General features: G+C 36.5%; 1 protein-coding gene across 1 annotated transcript in view; it reads right to left on the minus strand.

The window, feature by feature from the left end:
* Positions 1–473: 473 nt before the first annotated feature.
* Positions 474–21,431, minus strand: part of LOC111505266 (uncharacterized) — a 347,102-nt gene continuing 326,144 nt past the window's right edge. Inside the window, exon 3 of the mRNA XM_074174294.1 lies at positions 474–4,642. Coding sequence (XP_074030395.1) covers positions 4,583–4,642 — 60 coding nt within the window. The 3' untranslated portion in view covers positions 474–4,582. The remainder of the gene's footprint in view (positions 4,643–21,431) is intronic.

Below are 21,431 nucleotides of genomic sequence, written 5' to 3' on the forward strand. Positions count from 1 at the left end.
GCTATTATTATTATTAGTAGGCGTGGCTTGGTTTCTCTGAATTGGATTACCTGACGTTGTTTGTGTATCTCTAAGGACAGCTAACCACACTTTATGTCCATTGCCTCTTCTTTTCTTTTAAATTATCCTGGTGTTTTTGAATTTTATTCTCTTGTATAATATACTCTTGAATAGTAAGTTTGAGTTTATTAGAGTATTACTGTAGCTTAGTATGATGTAATGAGAGCATGTTAATGCGTTCGGAACAATGAGAGCAACAACTCGGGCACTACGACCGTTACCACATCGCCTCTACTGCAGTAGTAGACGAAACGTCAAGCATAAAAACATATAGACCACGGCCAAATGAACCTGAAAATACCTTTCACAAAACAACTATTTTTTATTGAAATGTTTCGTCATACTTACCTTTTGCCAAATCTACAGAAAACGGTGTCCCATAGTGAAGTTCATAGAAAAAGTCATTGGTTTGTAATACCATTTTATTGGCTGATGCATTTATTGTACATTCAGAATATTGAGATTTACTGCTTATAATATTATAGGTATCAGGATAGATAGTAGTTGTTACCCCATACTCTTAGAGATGTCAAGTGAACACTGTTCAACGTTCTTAGCGCACCTTCAGTATTTTTATTTTACATTTCGTATATTTACGCTATATTAAAATATTCACATTTACAAATAGTAACTTTCCAGCCCAGCTGTGTCGGTTTAGTTCGTTGAAATGGCCGAATTCTCAGATGTGATCCACCCACAAGCAGGGTATTGAGAACAAAACACCACTTCTCAGAGTGGTTCCTACACAGCTGAGCAAAGAAAAGGACTTCTCGAAAGATGCAAATCAAGCAACATCTATAGACGAGCCAATATCTGATAAACTATTAACAAGCTTATTGATCAGTCAACAAATCTAGTTATAAAAATATTTAGGCCGTCAGGGTACAACTATTTATCCATGTTTGCCACGATGATTTGCATCTTTGAAAGTGTGTCATTGGTTTGGATTAACGGCGAAACCAGGATTCTGGAATGGGAGTTGGGGATTTTGGCGGTGACATTGATTCTAACTAGTGTGCTTGGAAACGGAAATTTCCCGAAAAATAATCTTGTTGGCCGAAAAAATTGGTTAATTTCTGATCAAAACAAAGAGAACCATTTTTTCAAAAAGTAATTTCGGTTAGGTTGGAGTGGAAATATCTTTGTTAACCGAAACATTTTTCAGTTTTCCTCATAAAGTTACATCAATTCTGATTTTTTTTCATTTCATGGGAGTTTTTGGATCGAAATAAAAAAACTCAACACGTCTGGTGTCTCTCAAACTATCAGTGAATATAAAAATGAAGAGCGGTCTTCATCTATGAACTTAAGTTAGAAATACTATCTAGTTCAAAGTTTCTCAAAGATATTTTTCGAAAAGTTTCCGTTGTTTGTGCGTTGGTGCAATATGACATTAATAATGAAAATACTAGAATTCAGAGATAATATCAGTGCATTGTTTTTGTAAACATTTATATGAACAATTATCATCATTAGAACTAAACACGTAGAAAATAAATATATTTATATTTATAGATTATTAGAATATATTTTTCACATTATTTTTACTTTCAGTAGAGTGCAGGTTTGCTTTTGAGATTGACTCCTTAAGAACTGTGCGTTTTGGAGTTCCTCGAAAACAACATGTGATTGAGGAACTCTGAAACAATCCTATACACTAAAAAATAATATATAAAAGTGTGCGCGGAAAGTAGGCCTGGTCCGTTATTTTGCAGCTGGTGATTGTGTCTCTTTTCTCAGGAACCAGGAGTATCTTTCCGAGTCACATTACGGCTTTATTGCATAAGTTACACTTTGATATTCACGTTATTACTTCGGTTCAATTCATTTGGAAAAATCGCTTGAAATATTGACTAGAATTGACTAGAACATTACCTCATGTCACTGGTTGTTGATTTAAGGAGTCTACCCAGCGCCGTGTGAAGAGACGAAAGAAAAACACTCTAGCCCTGTATGGCAGAAGTTTAATTTTATATATCACATTGAAAACTCGACTGAGAATAACCTACGTTACCTCAATAGAAATTTTGTCTTTTCCATAAATAATTGAGAGATCTTGGTGCAAGTAGTGCAAGTGCAGTGTGCTTCGTTAAAGTTATCAGGAGTCAGGAACAAATATTTAGCTCTGGAGAAGTCATAACATTCATGGGTATAATCTAATTGATTCCAAACTTCATTCTAGCAAGCTTTGGAAAAATAATAAGGGAATTCTAGAGTTCATCCCCTACTGACCCTGAGAATAATAAACTCAAGCCTGATTTCATTCAATTCAGTTTATTCAGATAGAGCTGATTTTTCTCATCTCAATAGTTGAAAGATATTACACTTTTACTGATTTTCCAGAGATGACTATTGATAGTCCTTGCCATTCGGGAGTCTCTTGAGTCTTGAAGTTTACTAAGTATCTAATTTCACTATTTCGACTCGAAAATTAATTTCATGGTCTGAAAGTTGAACCATGAGAAACCATGTAATGAATACTTTACTGCTCGTTAACGTCAGTTTTCCCCAAAATATTTGTTTATGCAAATATGTATTACCAACCCTTATCAATTTTTTTTAATGAAAATATAGACATTCTTGTTTGAAATTACAGTGGAATCCATTTTTATGTCCAAATATTGAGGTAGGTGTAAGCGTCATCGAGGAATCCGTGAAAAAATAAAATTTTCAAATTCTCATTATATTTATTATCTATATTTTCGAACCTTTCCGGTGCAGTGCTGACTTATGCATATTTCAAAAAATATTTCGGTTTTTGTTGTTACGGTTATTCACACAAGTATAACAATTCGAAATGAGAGTATCCTCTCAATGCATACCTAATCTGCTTACTTAAGAGTTAGGCTTACATTTAAATCACACCCAGAATTGAAAGTATCCGTAAGTGAATAACAACTCAAACTTCAAAATCTTCTTGAAAGGAAATGAATTAATATTACTCGGGGCCAGTCACTTCTGGCCCCATTCCTTGTTTTCAGACAGGATCGGAAGCTTCTAGGAAATGAGGTCAACAGACATGGAAATTTATACCTAATTCAAATCGATTCCCAACTCTCCTATATCATCCTGCCATTTACACGAATGATAAAGAATTTGGAAATGTTTCGCTACTGTAGGTGATGTGGTAATTTCTTTCAACTATATGTTTTTGTGCTGTGGTTGGCTGAATTATAAAGTAGGCCGGTGGTTTCGATTCTTCTGAGACAAGAAAAACTATTAAAATAGTATACTAATCAATGAGGAACTTCGAACATTACGAATCAGTCATCTGTATAGGGCTGAAACAAAATTCTAATACCACATATAAAACAATATCATAGGATTCATCTCTGACTCGCACAGTCTCTAATGAATGTGTTTTCATTTCCCATTGAAATTTAAAAAATGCAACCAACTTCGCTATGGAGAAGATGATTTAGAGTAGTAATATATCTCTTTTCGCAGTTCCCACTGAGCATACTGATGCAAGGGTCACGTCATATTTAAAATTCAAATGACGAAAAGAAAAACATTCACATTTCAAGAACAACGTTGTTGATGATAAGTGAAACTCTCAAAATAACCATTGTTTGAAACTGTAGCAAACCGCATATATGTCAACAGAAGGGTCCGGTGGCTCAGGATGAAAAATCATCATTATCGGAACCAGAAATTGACAAAAGTCGAATATTCCATCCTCTCTAAATCAAAGCGATATCTTTTCTCTAATAATTTCAGACCATGGTCCAGCCTCCTTTGAGCTTAGTCTCAGTATCAACAACTATTCCAAATTTGTCAAATTCCATATTTTTGACGAAGTGCACTATAAATATACATCGAAAGCATTTCATTTTTAGACAATGCAACATCAATTATTTTTTTACTTTTTTCTTTTTGTATGTATTGACTAATAAGGTGCAGTTTGAAATTTGAGAAAATTGGATACCTGCTCAAAACATCTGATCACAAGCAAGTCAAATTGAATCTTACCAGCCTTAATTTAAAACATTATGTAACAATATTAACATCCATATAATATAACAAATGTGAGATAACAAATATTTCTAGTTGATATTACAATTAGGTTGAATGGAAAAGTAGTCAGAAACAATATTCTTGAAACAGGTCTATTTCACGATCTGATTGTTGTCTAACTACTGTCGAAGAAATCGTTTTGGAGAAGGATCCACACTACAGAGCACCAGTTCTGTATTGAATCAAAAACAAACAATTCGAAATGAGGCCTTCTTCCTCAGGAGTTTCTCTAGACTATAGACTTTTGTTTTCAACTCGGAATGCTTATTGGGAATGATCTACACGCCAGCGGCAGTCCTGAACAGTTGGAATCGGGTCAAATTGAAGAGGAAATCGAAGAATGGTACATCTACTAGGTCTGCTACGGTAACTGCTGCCAGCAAAGTCTTTTTGCTCTCTGAAGTATACGCTAATCAGTGGGCGGAGGGACAAATTATGACGGTCATGGGGGCGGGCGGACCTGACTTTGGACACTCCCTTGATCGCCTCGAGAATCGTCGAGAAATTAGCGCCCGCGGGCCCACCGAAGTAGCGCATCAGCTAATACATCCAGGTGCGCTTTTGTCTGAAACAAAAAAAAATATGAATTGAAAAAGGCGTGATAAATTTTGATGGTTTTACGAATGGGAAAATTTCTTATTATCAGAAATACCTATCACACATTATAAAAGATGGAACTGGAGCCTCTGGCATAGAATACATCAAAAACAAGTACATTTCATCAGTTCGGACTTTCTTTGTCTGATATGATATAAATTGATTAACTGAAAGATAAAAGATAAAAGATTAACCGAAAATAACAACTTCGTTAAACAAAAAACTGAAAACTACAAAGAAATAACATACAGGCAACAACCAAAAAAATATTGAAATGTTAATTAAAGCTGAAAATCAAAAAATGAAAATATTATTAACAAAAAATGAAAAATAAAAATTAAATGATTCCAAACCAATTTACGTCACGACGTTTTGATTGTTAGTATCCACAATCGTCTTCGGGTAATAACTGGACTTATTCCTCCGACATTTGACTATTTATAGGTCATTCGAGTGCTTTCACCTATCCCGTCTTTCTTCTCTCCGCTTCATTGGTTTTAGCAGGAGTTGACCGTTTAGCGGGAGTTGTTCGTTTTTCGCTTGATTAGAGGTTTCCATATGTTACGTATCTCCACGCTAGCTTGACTAAATGCGTTGTTGGACAACATATACGCGGCTTCTTTGAATTTTTTTCTAAACCAGTGTTCCTCTTTGGGAATGATTTCAGCTTGAGCCCACTTGATGTTATGTTGATGAGTCCAAACATGCTCTGCTATTCCGGATTTGCTAGTTTCTCCTCGCTGTGTGTGTCTTGTGCTCAACAATGTAAACTTTCAATGGCCTCTTACTTTCACCGATGTATGAATAGCAGGGTATCCGGTAAATGCAATTCTTGGAATCGCAGTCCGCGTTTGGTGACCTAGTTTTCGTGAGACAGCTACGGATAGTGTTCCCAGATCTGAAGCAGGTCCTGATGTTATACTTGGACCCAATCCTTCTTATCTTTTATCCTTTCAGGAATTTCAAATCAATTTATATTATATTAGACAATGGAAGTCCAAACTGATGAAATACACCACGAAACATTGTCAACCATCTTCAAAAAAACAAGTACCGTTACCGAACACCAGAATCACAACACTCTTTGTGAGTGTTGTACTGTTCTTTTGAGAAAAATCACCCTTTTCTTCAGAAGAGTGTTGCAATTTTTGTGTTTGGGAACAAGAGCGAGTGTTGAACATCTGGTATTTGGGGGACAGTACTGGTTGAAAAAACACCTCCCGTGAAAGTATCTATAGAAGAGAGACAAATCTCAAACCTTTCTTCGATGTTCCAGACTATCAAGGTTGCACGTGATTTTCGTGTCTCCAATCAGGCGGATGGCTCTTTTCTAGATGGAATCCAGCAACTGCAGGGTATATTTGGGAACAGAGCTCCATATATGACGACAATTCTCCAAAGAAGGTCTGATCTGAGCTCTATAAAGCATCAAAATTTGCTGAGGTGTGTACAGTTTTCTGGTTCGGAACAGTGTTCCAAGCTTTCGAGAAGCAGCCTTTGCATTTCTACCGACATGATTGTGCCAAGACATATTTGTGTCCATTTCAACCCCATAATGGATATGAAGTAATAGGCTGTGCGATAGGTTAGTAATCTAAAGTTTATCAAACACGAGATGGTTACTGGAATATTTAAAAAAGGATGAAAACATGAAATATATCAATACTACTATTTATAGTATGGAGGGTGCTTCTATCATAGCTTTTGCAAAGGTATCTATGAATTGTGGTAAGGAGATTTATCTGATGTAGTGAACAGTATTCTTGAAAAGTCAGATTTAGAGTTTTGCCCCTCGATTCATGGGTCATGCGCATCAAGACCTCCAGGAGTTCCTTCGTTATCTTTTGGAAAGTTTACCTGACGACGTTAGTAGAAATAATGAGAAACCTAAACCAATCCTAACGGAGATTGACGAAAAATTGAGCGACAGCGTAAAAGCACAATAGTCGTGGCTGAGATATTTGAGTATAAATAACTCTAAGATTGTAGATACTTTCGTTCGTCAATTGAAATCCATGATGAAGGGCACACACTGTGGACCCTCATCAGTAACCTTCGATCCGTTTTAGGATTTGTCACTCCCCATATCACAAAGAGTTGGCCTTGGATTCCATCACAGGAGAGGAAACTTTGGATGGATATGAAAATATGACGTGTCTAAGTTGCAACAAAAGAAGAAAGTGCTTTATCAATCCATAAATTCCATCGTACTTCAGTAATTCATTTTGAAAGATTTTCTCTAACGGAAAGATTTAGAGGCAAGTTGAATGTTGCATCGAATTTCCTCTAGATGGATTAGATATGAGCAATTGTGTAGCAGACAATATAACTTCTTCTCGTTATAATCTATATGCACTTTCGAATCACAGTGGATTTACGTACAGCGGACATTACTCAGCATACTGCAGACATTCCTACACTGGAACGTGGCATGAATACAATGATTCAAACGTGTCGCCAATTTCACCAAAATCGCATGTGAATGGAGAAACATACGTTCTTTTCATGAAAAGGAGGAAACGAGTTCGCATCTTTGAGATACTTGAGATGATTTTTCTTTTAGCGTTTTGAAATAATATTGTTGACCTGTTATCTTCGTAAAATATATTTTTCCTTATTTGGAGGTATATTAGTTACATTCGAAGGTGGTTGAACCCATGATAACATATGATTCTTTGGTTTAATGGCCACCTGCTATTAACAAACTAACTACAATGCAAAATTTTGCTTGTTTTCTTATAAGCATTATCTGGATTTCAGGTGATATTGCAGAGTGATATTTTTTAATAAATCGATAATCAAAAACTTTCCCACTTTCAAAAAATAATTATGGACCCACTGAAATACAGAGAATCAATGATGAAGTTATGGATATTATTGGAGTTCTCAAATATAATAGTCATAATAATAATGATATTAGTGGTTACTCTAAAGATAAACAGACGACTAACATGCTTTTCCTATTTTGAACACATGAACATTCTAGTTTAGTTGGAGACGGTTGAGGGGAAGAGTCGTTGGATGCAAAGGAAACTTACCCATTGTCAGATGTACGAGGTCTGTTTAAAAAATACGATAAAATTTAATTTTTCTCAAAAATATTAACTTATTCATCAATTTATATTTTGTCATATTTAAAGTAGTCCTTCTTAAATATAATAAACTTTGGGGTCTCTGAGCGATTCGGTTTTTATTTCCTCAATTCCATCTTGCAATATGAATAAAATCTCCCTATCTATTACTCAACTCAAGCATTACTTTTTCGACCAATTGGCAACTTTTCAATATGAAACCAACTTCTGTAGTGGTGCATTATGCTCTATCCTGTTTTCCATATAACAGAATATCGTAAATGGAAATAATGTATCCCACAAAATTCCACTATATCCTAGAATATTACGCATCTACAAACTACGTCAAAGAGTAAATGTTGATATTGAAGTAAGCCGTTGTGGGTTGCTATAATACAAGCTCTTTTGACTCATTATCTATGCATGCCTGAGCGTAAGCTCATCTTGAAATTAATTATAGAAAATACTTATTGCACATCTCTGAAATCTTCAAAGTTGTACGAAGAAGCTCATATGCAGGTTGTGAATATCGACGTTAAAACTCTACCAGAGAAACAGCCAATTTTCATGTTGCATCTGTTTTAGTCACAATCTGATTCTGCTTTGATAAAATCATTCCCACTAAATCTAGAGGAGATTCGACACTGGCTTTGAATTTCATTTATGAATAACAACCAGAGCCGGCTTCGCACAGATGGAAGAGTATACATGCCTTAATTTTTCTGTTATAGAGATATGGACCATCAATGTTTTTATGAATGAGATTAAATGGAAATGTTACTGTTAGAATGATTCGTCTGGTACTCAAACTATCAAACTGAAATTCTTCAAGTAAATGACTGTGAAGATTTTCCTCTATTCAGGATATATAACAAACAGTTTGATATAGATAAACTTTGCTGAATTATTTCACTGAAAGCTGAATGAGTAACATATATAGGATTCCACAGTTAGGTATATGCTATTTTTTAATTCTGAACGAACATAGGTTATGAAAAGTAATTTATTTTCCATGTTCTTGAGATCCTTGCCATCTCTCATTTTCAAACCGAGCATTCTGTTGGCGTACCATACAATTCGTCCCACATGATCCAAGAATACAAATGTAGATCTTCTATCCCATGGATTGGGCTACCTATCGGGCGCGTCTCCAGGTGGCGGATAGGTGAACGGCCAGGGGACTGGAGGCCCTGTCCGGGAAGCCAATATGGCCTTACGGACGAGGTCGTCGGACTCCTGGTCAGTGGCAGAAATAAGTAGGGTGAGAGGAACTAAAACTCCCCAAAAGCCTTAGCAAAACATGCCATCGTGGACCAGCCTACCCAAGCTAAGGTGTGAGGAATCGTGCCGACAGCTGAATGGCCGCAGGGTGATATGCGGTTACAAACGATCCCTTTGGGGAACTGGGCGAAACCTCATTGTAATCAGCCTCCCTCTGGTGATGCGGGACTCTGCCAGAAGTGACCAACTCTTCTCTTGATACTCGTGGGAATACACATGAATAAAACAAACGGCAAAACAGAAACAACAAAAACAAAAACCAATCCCGAAGCTGGACAGAAGTGCTCACCTCAATCTAAGGCGGTGGCTGGGGATGAACAGAAATGTCCGCCCCAGTCTACCGTTTGGAATGAAGCTGGACATAGCAGATCACCTCGTGATGTAATAAAAGGAGAAAGAGAGCGAAGGAGGCAGGAGTGGCAGCAACTATAAGTACATCTTCCTCCTCCCCCACTCAACCTCTAACAGCAAGGGCACTTCCTGCGGCGGGCGCCAAGAGCTCCGCTTTGAATAAAGACAAGAAATCGGCTGCCCCTGCAGGAAAGCTCCGTGAGACACCTAAAGGTTGCCAAAGAGAGTGTGTGTTCGGCGAGTCTTGGCCTATACCTGCCAATATAAAGGAGATGTCTCCTAGTGACCTGTCCATCTTCTTGGAAAAGACATCATGGACGATGACCTAGGAGGGCAACTCCTCGGGAGGATGTACAATGGGTTATATGTGGCCTAAGTGCTGTGGATTTACACTCACCCTCCCTACTCTACAGATACATATTCAGACAGATCTTTTATGTTTTACCCTCACCCTGTCCAGATTTTTGTACGGCTATAAATTTAGATACTAATTACTAACCAAATGCTGTACAAAAATAATTGTGGGACAGAAAAATACTAAACATTTTCATTTTTCAAGTACTCGTAGTGACTTCTATATGTAATGGTAATGAATTCCTGTAGTGCTTTTGAATTCAGTTTTTTATATTAAAAAAGGTCTTTATTGTCATTCTGTGTAAATTCGAGGGTTCATGAGACGGTGAACGTTGGATCAATCTCCAATTGTAGAATTAGGGTTCGAAGTCATTAATTCTTGTATTGATTATTTTTATTTTTCTGTCCCATAAACAAATCGATTTGTAGAGCATGACCAAATGAATGACCGTTTTTGATATAGAGAACTGACTTCATTAAAGCGGTATAGAAATTCTTATTGTAAATTCAATGCTATGATAAATGGGATTGATGTATTGGGAAAATGAGTGTGGTTGTCAATGTGTACCTGTGAAACAGGCTGAAATGTTGTTCATACATCTGTTTCCATAAATGAATTTTCTGGAAGTTGAGAGTCAGCGAATAGTTTTTTCTTAGTCGTCCTTAAAAATGTCGGGTAGTAAGGGCTTAGAGGATTACCCATTAAAAGGCCATTTTTGTTGTTATATATGGTGCTATTGAATTCAAAATAATTCTGGTTAATATTTGCGGATAGAACTGAGGATATTTGAATGAAGTGAAGGGTTAGTTTGATTCTTATCTAGCACTGCAATGAAGGAGCGTTTGGGAATGAAATTGTCACATCGAACAAAACACTTTTAGAATTAGGTGGATGTTGAATATTGGGGATGTTTCTAATGGGTTTCTAATCAGTTCTGGGTACAGGAAGAAGAAACGAAATTTCTGTAGTATTCAACGGTATCCACCAGGAATGCACAAATTTTATACAATGGTGCTGTTAGGAACTATATTATTAGTCTGATGGACTGATGTTCATGAAGTTGCGAAATATGTGGGTGAGATATAATATATCTAGATATATGTTCACCTTTGATGAGGAAATGGAATTTTTTATCATGACTTTGGATTTTTGGTGGTGTCTTCTGGTAAATTTACAAAATTACTGGATATTCAATTTATTCTACATAGAATGCAGAAGATCAACATATGTATAAATATTTATCAATAAAATTATAAACATTTAACTAGATAATACATAACATTAAAATGAAGAGTCCAAAAATAACTTTACAAAACGCTCAAAGGTGCGAACTCGTTTCCTCCTTTTCATAAATGAGGATGTATGCATCTCCACTCACAAGCGATTTTGGTGAAATTGGTGACACATGTGAATCATTGTATTCGTGCCACGTGCCATTATACGGATTACTGTAGAATGCTGTATAATGTCCGCTGTAGGTAGACCCGCTGTGATTCGAAAGTGCATAAAGATTATAGCGACAAGGAGTCACATTATCTGCTGCATAATTGTTCATATCTAATCCATCTAGAGGCAACATCGATGGCAACATTTAACTTGCCTCTAAATCTTTCTGTTAGAGAAAATCTTCTGAAACTTATGGATCGATAGAGACTTTGTGCATTTTCTTCTTTCTTTGCAACTTGAACACGTCGGTTTTACATGTCCATCCAAAGTTTCCTCTCTTGTGAAGAAATCCGAGCACTGTGATAAACTCAATTGGTTATTTTTTTCTGGTATGGGTAGTGACAAATTCCAGAAAGGATCGAAGGTTGCGGATGAGTGTCCACAATGTGTGTGTGCACTTCATCGTGGATTTTGATTGACGAACGAAATTATCTACAATCTTAGAGTACTCAAATAAATCAGCCATGACTTTTGTGCTTATTCGCTGTCGCTCAATTTTTTCGTTAATCTCCGTTAAGGTCGGTATAGGTTTCTCAATAATTCTATTAACGTCATCATGTAAACCTTCTAAAAGATAACGAAGGAACTCCTGGGCGTTTTGATGCGCATGACCGATGAATCGAGGGGCAAAACTCTGAATCTGACTTTTTAAGGAGACTGTGTTCACTGCTCTATCAAATGAATTTTCTGACCACTATTCCTTGATAACTTCTGCAAAAGCTTTGAATAAAGCACCTTCCGAACTAGAAATATTCATATTGATATCTTTCATGTACCCATCTTTTCATTACTGTATTGTACGAAATCATAAGTTTTGCAATTGTAAATGGCATTAGGAATGCGATGACTCTGTTAGCTTTGTATGCTTTTGTGAACGTGATATCGTGGTTCTGGAAATTCTGGTTCATTGACGTTAGTGTTATCTGTTCGGAATCTTGTTTTTGTGAATTTGAAATACTATTTTCGATGATATGATCCGCTTTATGCTTGAGGTTACTTTTGGGGGTTATGGACATTAGTGTAAATTCTGTTTCTATGTCTGATTGTTTTTTGAATGAGCAGTTTTCTGTTTTGGATAATTGTGTGTCGGTTGAATTAACGGATTAACAGAACTGATGATCTGAAAATCATGTGGTTGGATTATTTCATGGTTTGGATTTGATGGGTCTATTTAGTTGGTATCACTCCCTAATGCATTTCTTGTGACTATAAGTGAATGTTGAGGGTGTACATATTGCAATACTATATTTCTTTTTCCTCCTGGTGCCACTTCTTCTGTCCAGCATCTTTCGTATCAGATACTTTTTCAAATTTCTTGTATTTCACTCTCATTATTCTGTTTACCAAATTTTTGCCAATTCTCTTTATTTTTGTAATTTGCCCATTCATTACTTTCCTTCATTTGTTATTATAATAATATTGTTAGAACGAGTCACTACTCTTTCATATCTTGTTGGTATAGTTCCCCTAATAATATTTCTTTTTGCATATTGGAGTGCTATGTTGAATAATTTTGCGAATAGGATATGCACCTGTTCAAATTCTGTATGAGATACAAATACACTTGAAAGGGAAAATAGGACATTGGACTAATTCCACGCTAAAGCTTCTAATTCTATCAACCGTTCTATTTGTACTTATCTGTCTACTTCAAACTGTAATATCTCAGTGGAAACTTATTAAAATCAATCGAAATATATCAGTGCACTTTTGCCTAGGTAACACTAGTCGATTAATTTCGTCAGCATAAAAACTATGTGCTCGGGATTCGATGAAGTCGACGAAGGTAATTTTCTGCCTGGCTCTGATTGGGCGAAGGTTTAAATATGAAGAAAGTTGTCTTGGAGCAGACTCGGATCTCTTCTGTTGCCTAGTGTTAACTGCTGCTGACACAATTTTCGGCACATTTCGTCTATTTACTCTCAATAGATTTGGCTCGGTTGTAGAAAGTTATAGTGAGTCAGACTGACCACTGACCGCCATACAGTAACCATTATTATTTTTCGGTATGTTTTTGGTGAGTTTGGTGGCTCATCGGTGTCTAACCACTGTCTTGAACGTCTCCTGTTTTCATAGAGGATCCACTTTTATTCACACGTGGCGATCCCAAGATTGGTTTGGTTGCGTGAAAGCAAAGGAGAACAGACTTTGAAACGTTACAATTCCTCTTGATCGTCCAAATCGTGGTACACCCATTTTTCGGGATTTTGACCTTTCCAAAACGTTTTTCTCCAGACACCGTTTGTGATGGGTCAGTCTCGGCCAGGATCCTCAAATCCTCGTTCTCGATTACTGTAGGCCGACCACTTCGGGGCTCATCATCGAGGCTAAAATCTTCGGAACGAAATTTTACAAACTAACGTTGAATAGTGCATACATCAACACTATTAATAATAATAATAGTTATAATTCGGAGTTCGGATCCTCCTGCTCTCGCATGGTCCGTGACCATGAGAGAGCAGGAATTGGAGCATTTCTCTTCAGGGCAGCTGCCCGAGCAGCTGATGAACTCGGTTTAGTTTTCGGCACTGAACGAGGTGACCACAACTCTGTCACCAAGTTGGAACCCGTTCAGCAAAAAGCTCAGATAAAAGCCGCAGAGATCACCTCACTTCTGCGGAAACACAAAGATAAGCCACTGCTTGGGGTCTTTTTCAATAACATTGGAGACCTTGGCTTATCAAAGCGCCTGACGTTCGCTTTTCTCAGGTCAAGTGGGCTGAGGTCGGAAACTGAGGGGTTCATCATGGCTTGCCAGGATGGTGTTTTCAACACCTTAGTCTATCGCAGTCGCGTGATGGATATAGAGGTTTCTAACATAAGGTGTAGGGCCTGCCGGAGGCGCCTGAGACCCTAATGCACTTGCTATCAGAATGTCCAGCATATGCGATCTCGGCCTATATCCATCGACATAACGCGGCCCTAAGAGTGCTATATTATCATTTACGGCACTTTCACGGTATTGACGAGATATCGGTGTTGCCCGGTGTTGCTCCGGGGGATATTGAATCCGTTGTGGGGAACGAGAAATACCGAGTTTATTGGAACTATTCGTTTCCCACCCTCAGGCTCGAGTTAATAAGCCTAATGTAGTCCTTCTCGACCGCCAGAGCAAAACGATATTTGTCGTGAAGTTTTCAGCTCCTGGCGAGACGAATATCGTCAGAAAAGAGGAGGAAAAGTGGATAAAATATCGAGATTTTGTCTTCGAACTCCGCAGACTCTATCCAGATCACTCTGCCAAGATGGTTGTTCTGATTATTGGAGTGATTGGTGGAATGATGCCATTTTTACTCTCGAATCATAAAATCATACCGGCTTGCCGCACTAAGGCAGAAATATTAGCCGGATAGATGCAGAAGGCTGTCATTCTTGGCTCACTTCGCTTGCTCAGGGCACACGATCATCGGATCCAATGATCACTTGCCCCACGGTGTGGGGAGTGGTAGTTGGTTGATAATGCTGGCGCGCCCTCCTCAATGTATCGGGGCTTCCTCAATGTATCGGGGCTTCGAGGGATAGGGCCTGACCAGCGCATACTTCGGTAAAAAAAATAAAAAATAATAATTTTAACAACGTATACATATTACAGTAAAAATAAAACAAAATATGTGAACAATGTGATTTGGCGATAAGAGCAGAGCTCTTGTTTCACAAAAAGTTATAAAGAATATGTCACTATATAAATATTTGTAAAAGAAAGTACGGCTTTCATGGAGTAGAAACTACGAAACATTTTATTGAATTTTATAAATTTGGTGTTGAACAAATTATATTTCGGCTTGGATTAAAATAAGCCGATTAAATATTAGACAAAGAAAATAAGAAAAATAGATAAAACTTTGGACAAATATTACACGTTCTATAAGAATAAAATATTGATGTACAAATAGATAAAATCTTAGGCAATATGGATAAATTTGACTAAAACTAACTTATTTCACTCTGACAGATTTAAAAAAAATTGTCTATCCTTTTCGAGAATCTGTTTTCTTATTTTTTTTTGAATATTGGTTTGAAATAAGATTTTTTTATTTTATCAGGTACAGTTTATATAGTTATATAATTTAGTTGCCATGAGAGAATATGCTCCTTGTGAAATTGATTTTTTAACAGTAGGATAGGTTAGTTGGTCGCGATGACGTGTGTTATAGTCATGGTTTCGTAATGATGCTTTATTTTTGCTGAAATGATACTTCACGTTTGTACAATAGTTATATAATTGTCTTATATCCATAACTTCACACTCTTTATACAGGAGATCTGACGAGAAACGCGAATTTCTTGACATGATCAACTTCACGAATCTTCTATGTAATACCTCTAAGGGATTGTGTACACGCAGAGCTGATCCCCACGGTATTATATCATATCTCAAATGACTCTCCACTAGGGAAATATATAATTGTTTAAGTTCATCGTGAGGTTAGTAATTTTTCAAGGAACGGAAGTTGTGAAGCATTGTTTGCAGTTTTTTTATTGTATATTCTATATGAAAGTCCCACCTTGAGTTTCCATCTACGAGACGCCCAAGTATTTGATTTCTCTCAGGAAATCTATTTTTAGTGTTTTTCCTTGTTCGCCGACATCAAGAGTTTCAAATGGACAATCACTGGAAAGATTGCAGCTAAAAGGAATAAAATTAGTTTTTTTCAGATTCACTGTCAGAAGCCTTTGGTCAAACCATTTTGAGTGAGTGGAAATCTGTTTCTACGTTCTCTTTCAAATTAAGCCAAGTGTCTGTTTCATAGAATATTGCAGTATCGTTTGCGTATCCAATTATTTTCCCAACGCTGTCCAAACTGAATAATTCATTTAGATATAAATTGAAAATCAGAAGACCCAGTACCGTACCTTGTGAGACACCACATTCTATTTGTTTTTGATTGCTAATTGTATCTACAGTTCGCATAAAATTCTTACTTCGTATAGAAAAACTGGGGTGTGTTAATTAACACTTTAACACCATCATTGCCAAATGCCTGGTTAATTTTCGGGATGTTTTGGCAGCGCTTCGATGCAATTTGAATTTGTAGAGATGAAAATTATCGAAATCGCTTAACTACATCATGTAGCAATAAGCTGAACAGAGGCAACAAATTTAAATTTACCAATGTACCAATGTATAGAGAACACATTTATTAATGGCTCAGTGTAAACCACAATACAGTAAAATAAATATTTATTGGGATATGGAGTCACAAAAACACATAAAACACATGACATTAAAACGGGCAAAACTTTTGAAACAACCTAATACCCATTAAGTTGACAGTTCCTATTTTCTTCCTTGATTTTTTGATAATCTCTTCGTGTTGTCTCTCAAACTTTTTTCAAATATATTTGTATTATCAGTTCTGGAAGGTGCGAAGAAAAAATATACAAAAAAACTCAGAAAACGGAAGTTTCTATGAAGGACATTTTATGTATTCGGTATTGAATCTTCAACACACATTTCCAGAGTAAATAAGAATACTTGAATATTCTAATTTTGAGGTGCATACTCCAAACACGATATTCAAGAATTTCGAAATAACACTAAATTTTTCACGAGGTTCAGCTGGCTCATTCGTACCGTACATCTTATATGACAAATGGTGTGAGTTCTTCTGAATAAAACATTAACCACCCGTCACTTCAATTTCCATAAGATCTTATAACTATGTAATAACTTGATAAAGTGCTCGGAAAACTTCATCTGCTAGAAAAGAACGAGAGTTTGTAAATGTTTGGATAGAGAAAATATCTTGGAAATGAGTTGAGTGAAGCGAGTTTCAGCTTTGTAATAAATAACCTCCTAAGACTATATTTAGATAAAATGAAACTTTTTTCTGGTATTGAACGAACATCAATACTTTCTCAAGTTCAACAGTAAAATATTTTCCCAATCACCAGAAATGCAATACTATTCTCGACATATATCGACATATATCGTATGATATTTCATTTAATTATGTCTTTATAATAATTTATAAATAAGTCAATTCACAAATTCCATTTGCAAGTTTGAAATGATAGTATCAATTTCAGTTGAACAAAATTTAAAAAAAAATCATAATCAGGAGACAGTTTCATAGTTTTCTAATATTTTTCATTCACTTAAGTTGGCGAAAACATATATTTTGCGAGCGTGAGGTCTTCGAATTGGGTATCGGTTGACATGATTCATCGTAAAGCATTTTGAATTGATCACAGAAATTCTGGAAATTGACCGATAATGATTTATCGTAGGATATATCCCATTCCTTTGTATCTAACATTGATTTCAACTGACGGATATTCTTGAATGATATGTTTCTGTGGAAGCCAGTAGGGATAATATCTACTTCAGGTTCAGGAGTGCTGTAGTTATAATGCATAGAAGTTGCTAAATGATCTGAGAGGTGGGGATTGAATGTTGTTTGAGTACATTATTATTATCCAAGTTAGTTATAATGTAGTCAATTCCATCCATCCAAAGTTCCATCTCCTCAGAAAATTTGTTTGTCATTGGCCTATAATTTATTCCTGTATTATTTTCATCAAACAGAATTGATGTTCAATAAAAATGAATTACCATTGAAAGCGTATAGGTTGATTTTTGGAAAAGAATTTGAAGTAACAGGTTTTGCTAATGTTGAAGGCCATAGTCAAGGAAATTATTTTGTAACCTTACAAACTTCCTCTCGTTCATTGGTGTTGTTTCAGGACACATTTGGTTGAATTTTCTGCAAGTTCTGACAATTATTTGATCACTTTGTTCATGAGTAATAAATAATTTCATAAGAACTTCGTTTGAATAATCGATATTCGCATTCATTTTCGAAAATGTTTTGAAACACCATCGATAACTATTCGTAAATCTAATATATGAAAATGGATGTTTGTTGGTTGGTTGGTTGGTTGGTTGGTAAGTGATAAACTTCTACATCGCTCAACCGATCGTGATGAAACTTGACATGTATGAGTAATTTTTCATAGAGAAGGTTTTTAGGCTATAAATTTTTCTGTAATTCGCCACTAGATGGCGCTGTAGAACAATTCTTTAAAAGCACTGTTCTATAACGTTAATTCTGATTCTGTCAAAATATTGTAACAGCCGCGATATAGCAACATAGTAGTAATTCGTACTACAACTACCAAATTCTACGCGGGCGAAGCCGCGGGCAACGATTAGTTACTTATAAAAGTAACCAAACTGTCATAAGCTTGATAATTCCACTGCTACCTAAAATAAAATTCTTAAAAAATCAATGTTTCCAGAAGAAAACTTAATGATTCAGGTATAGGGACATGATATATCGTCTTGAAGCATTTTTCATCATCTTTCAATTTATCGAGTAATATACAGGGGGTGTCATTTGAAACACTTTTATGCATGAGGGAAATAATAGTAATTTTAGCACACCCTGTATGATATGTAGTCGATGTCTTCATGTTGAATTGAATATTTCGAGTTTGTCCAAACTATCATCAAAATATTAACTTTTCATGAATTGAGAGTACTGATATACTTAGGGCTATGTTTCGGACCATATTTAGCACAAATTATTTTTTATCTCGAAAACCGATAGAGATAGGTATAGGACATTATCATTGAAAAAGTATTGAAAATACATAGAAGTGGCAACGCCGCAGTACGTACAATATTTTGAATCGATAGAAAAGGTGAGGAAATGTAAGATGTAGAATTTTCAGAAAAATCCTGCGTAACATTTACCATAAACGTCCAATGTCCAATCTACCATCGACCATGAGTCACGTTATATATATATATATATATATATATATATATATATATATATATATATATATACATCGGAAAAGTCTAGGGATATTTTTATAACATTCTATATATCATAAAAATAAATGCATGAGGTCGTTTAATTTCGATTAAATTGGTACACTCGACCACCCTGTAGATTTCTATGGGTTGAACAAAGCCTGCAAAAACGGTAACTAATCTTTTATCAAGTTTTTCACAAACTGTAGGTTTTCGGCTAAAATGAATAATCTCTCTCTATTTTAGATGGCCGTTGCTTCCTATCTTCAGGCGCATATGACCAATGCTCCTCCTGTTGGTTAACAGGAGCTTCGTCGGGGGGCGCAGCGGTCTTGCACAAAGCAATGCTACCACCCATTTTTTCCTTACCTTATACATAAAAAACACTAGTTTTTTTAACATAAAAACAATTTCATTTTTTGAAGTCGCCTCCTACTTGGGAGACCTTTTGGTAATTTTTCACATATATAGCCCCCTTTACGTGGTTATCCGAACCACCCCGGCCTGGATACCGGCGTGAATAAAGGGGGCCACTTATTCATCACTTTTTCAAACACTTCACATTTCAATTTTAATACAACACAACACAAAACGGAGCCCCACGACAGCACATGGCATCCGCGTACCTTCTTTGTGGACGGACGTTATCAGCACGTCCGTCCACTACCACGGCCACCACGGAACCCCCTAAATGAATAAGTGTCGAGTGTCGAGTGTCGAGTGTCGAGTTTGTACATTCTATGCAGTTCTTGCTCAGCAATTAAACTGGAAATATTGTGCTTTAACATGGAACGCCATCACTTACCATTGGCTGAGATGAATAGAGCTGTAGGGCTTCTTCAAGGTGGCATGCGACAAAATGATGTAGCTCGTCGTTTGGGGGTCTCCCAAAGTGTTATCAGTCAATTGTGGCGGCGTTTCCGTGAAACTGGCAGTCCAGCCGAACAACATCCAGGGCGAGGACGCGCTACAACTGCAGTTTAAGACCGATTTTTGGTCTTAACCGCAAGAAGACAACCGACAATCACAGCACCTGAGTTGGTTAACGTGTTGCAGCAGACGCACCAGGTAACCATTGGTCGTGATACTGTCAGAAATCGACTGCATGAAGCGGATCTCCACAACAGAAGGCCACTTAGATGTCCACCTTTGTCGAGAGGCAATCGCGGTAGAAGATTAGAGTGGTGTCAAGAACATCAAAACTGGGATGCAAATGATTGGGCCACAGTTTTGTTTACAGACGAATCCAGATTTGGATTTCATCCAGATTCTCGTCGAGTAAGACTGTGGAGACGACCTGGAAATAATGAACGTTTGAGACACGTCCAGGAAGTCCACACATACAGAGGTGGTACAGTAATGCTATGGAGCGGAATCATGATCGGCGGCAGAACCGATCTCGTTTTTCCAAATCGCTCCCTCACAGCTCGACAGTACCTCGACACCATTCTTCTACCTATCGTCTGTCCGTTTGCTGGCGCTGTTGGTGAAAACTTCCACCTAATGCACGATAATGCTCGTCCACATGTCGCGCGTCTAGTGACTGACTGGCTCACCAACGAAGGAGTTGATGTATTGGCATGGCCAGCACAATCACCAGACCTGAATCCCATCGAGCATGTGTGGGACATGCTTCAACGAAGAATTACTCCGCATATGGGGAACATTCACACAACATTTCAATTGAGAGAGCTTTTAATCGCTGAATGGGCAAATGTACCTCAACAAGACATTGACAATCTCATTTTGTCGAAGCACGATAGATGTAGGGCCGTAATAAACCAGCGTGGAGGCCATACTTAGTACTGATTCCAATTTTTTTTGTATTATGATTTTTTTTTTTTGGGGTGCCAATGAAGAGCCATATTTTTTTTTAGTCTTGCTTATATGCGCACTCAGTATTTTTGACCATGTGATAAATTTTGTTGAAAGTTACATTCGTTTAATAATCACCCGTCAACTTTTTTTCCCTAAAGCGATCTAAAAAAAATTATTGCCATTTTTTAAAATATCCCTAGACTTTTCCGATGTATATATATATATATATATATATATATATATATATATATATATATATATATATATATATACATCTGCTAACACAGTCTCAATGTCGAATGACTAATTTGTTGTAACTACAATACACTGTATATATACAGGGTATTCCATATTCGATGGTCTATTAGACGTATTTAAAGAACAAAAAAAGATGAGAGTTTTAAAATTTATGTTACCGATGTAAATGGTTGTGATCTATATCGTTTGAAAATATTTTCATCACCGCAATGTTACCACATCAATATGTAACAGACATCAACTTGGAAATTCCCAACACCCTATATAATATATCATTTATGAATTCTGCATCAAAATCCAAATTACTTTTGTTGAACATGTTCTATACTTATCTCTCATCGTAATTTTTCCAAGTGGAACGAACATACATGATTATTATTCAATTTTCGAATTCAGTCAACTAATGTGAACAACT

Source organism: Leptinotarsa decemlineata, unplaced genomic scaffold, assembly GCF_025532065.1.
Source record: "Leptinotarsa decemlineata unplaced genomic scaffold, Ldec_3_MD MMD2_tig00000576_RagTag_RagTag, whole genome shotgun sequence".
In the NCBI taxonomy this organism is placed as follows: domain Eukaryota; kingdom Metazoa; phylum Arthropoda; class Insecta; order Coleoptera; family Chrysomelidae; genus Leptinotarsa; species Leptinotarsa decemlineata.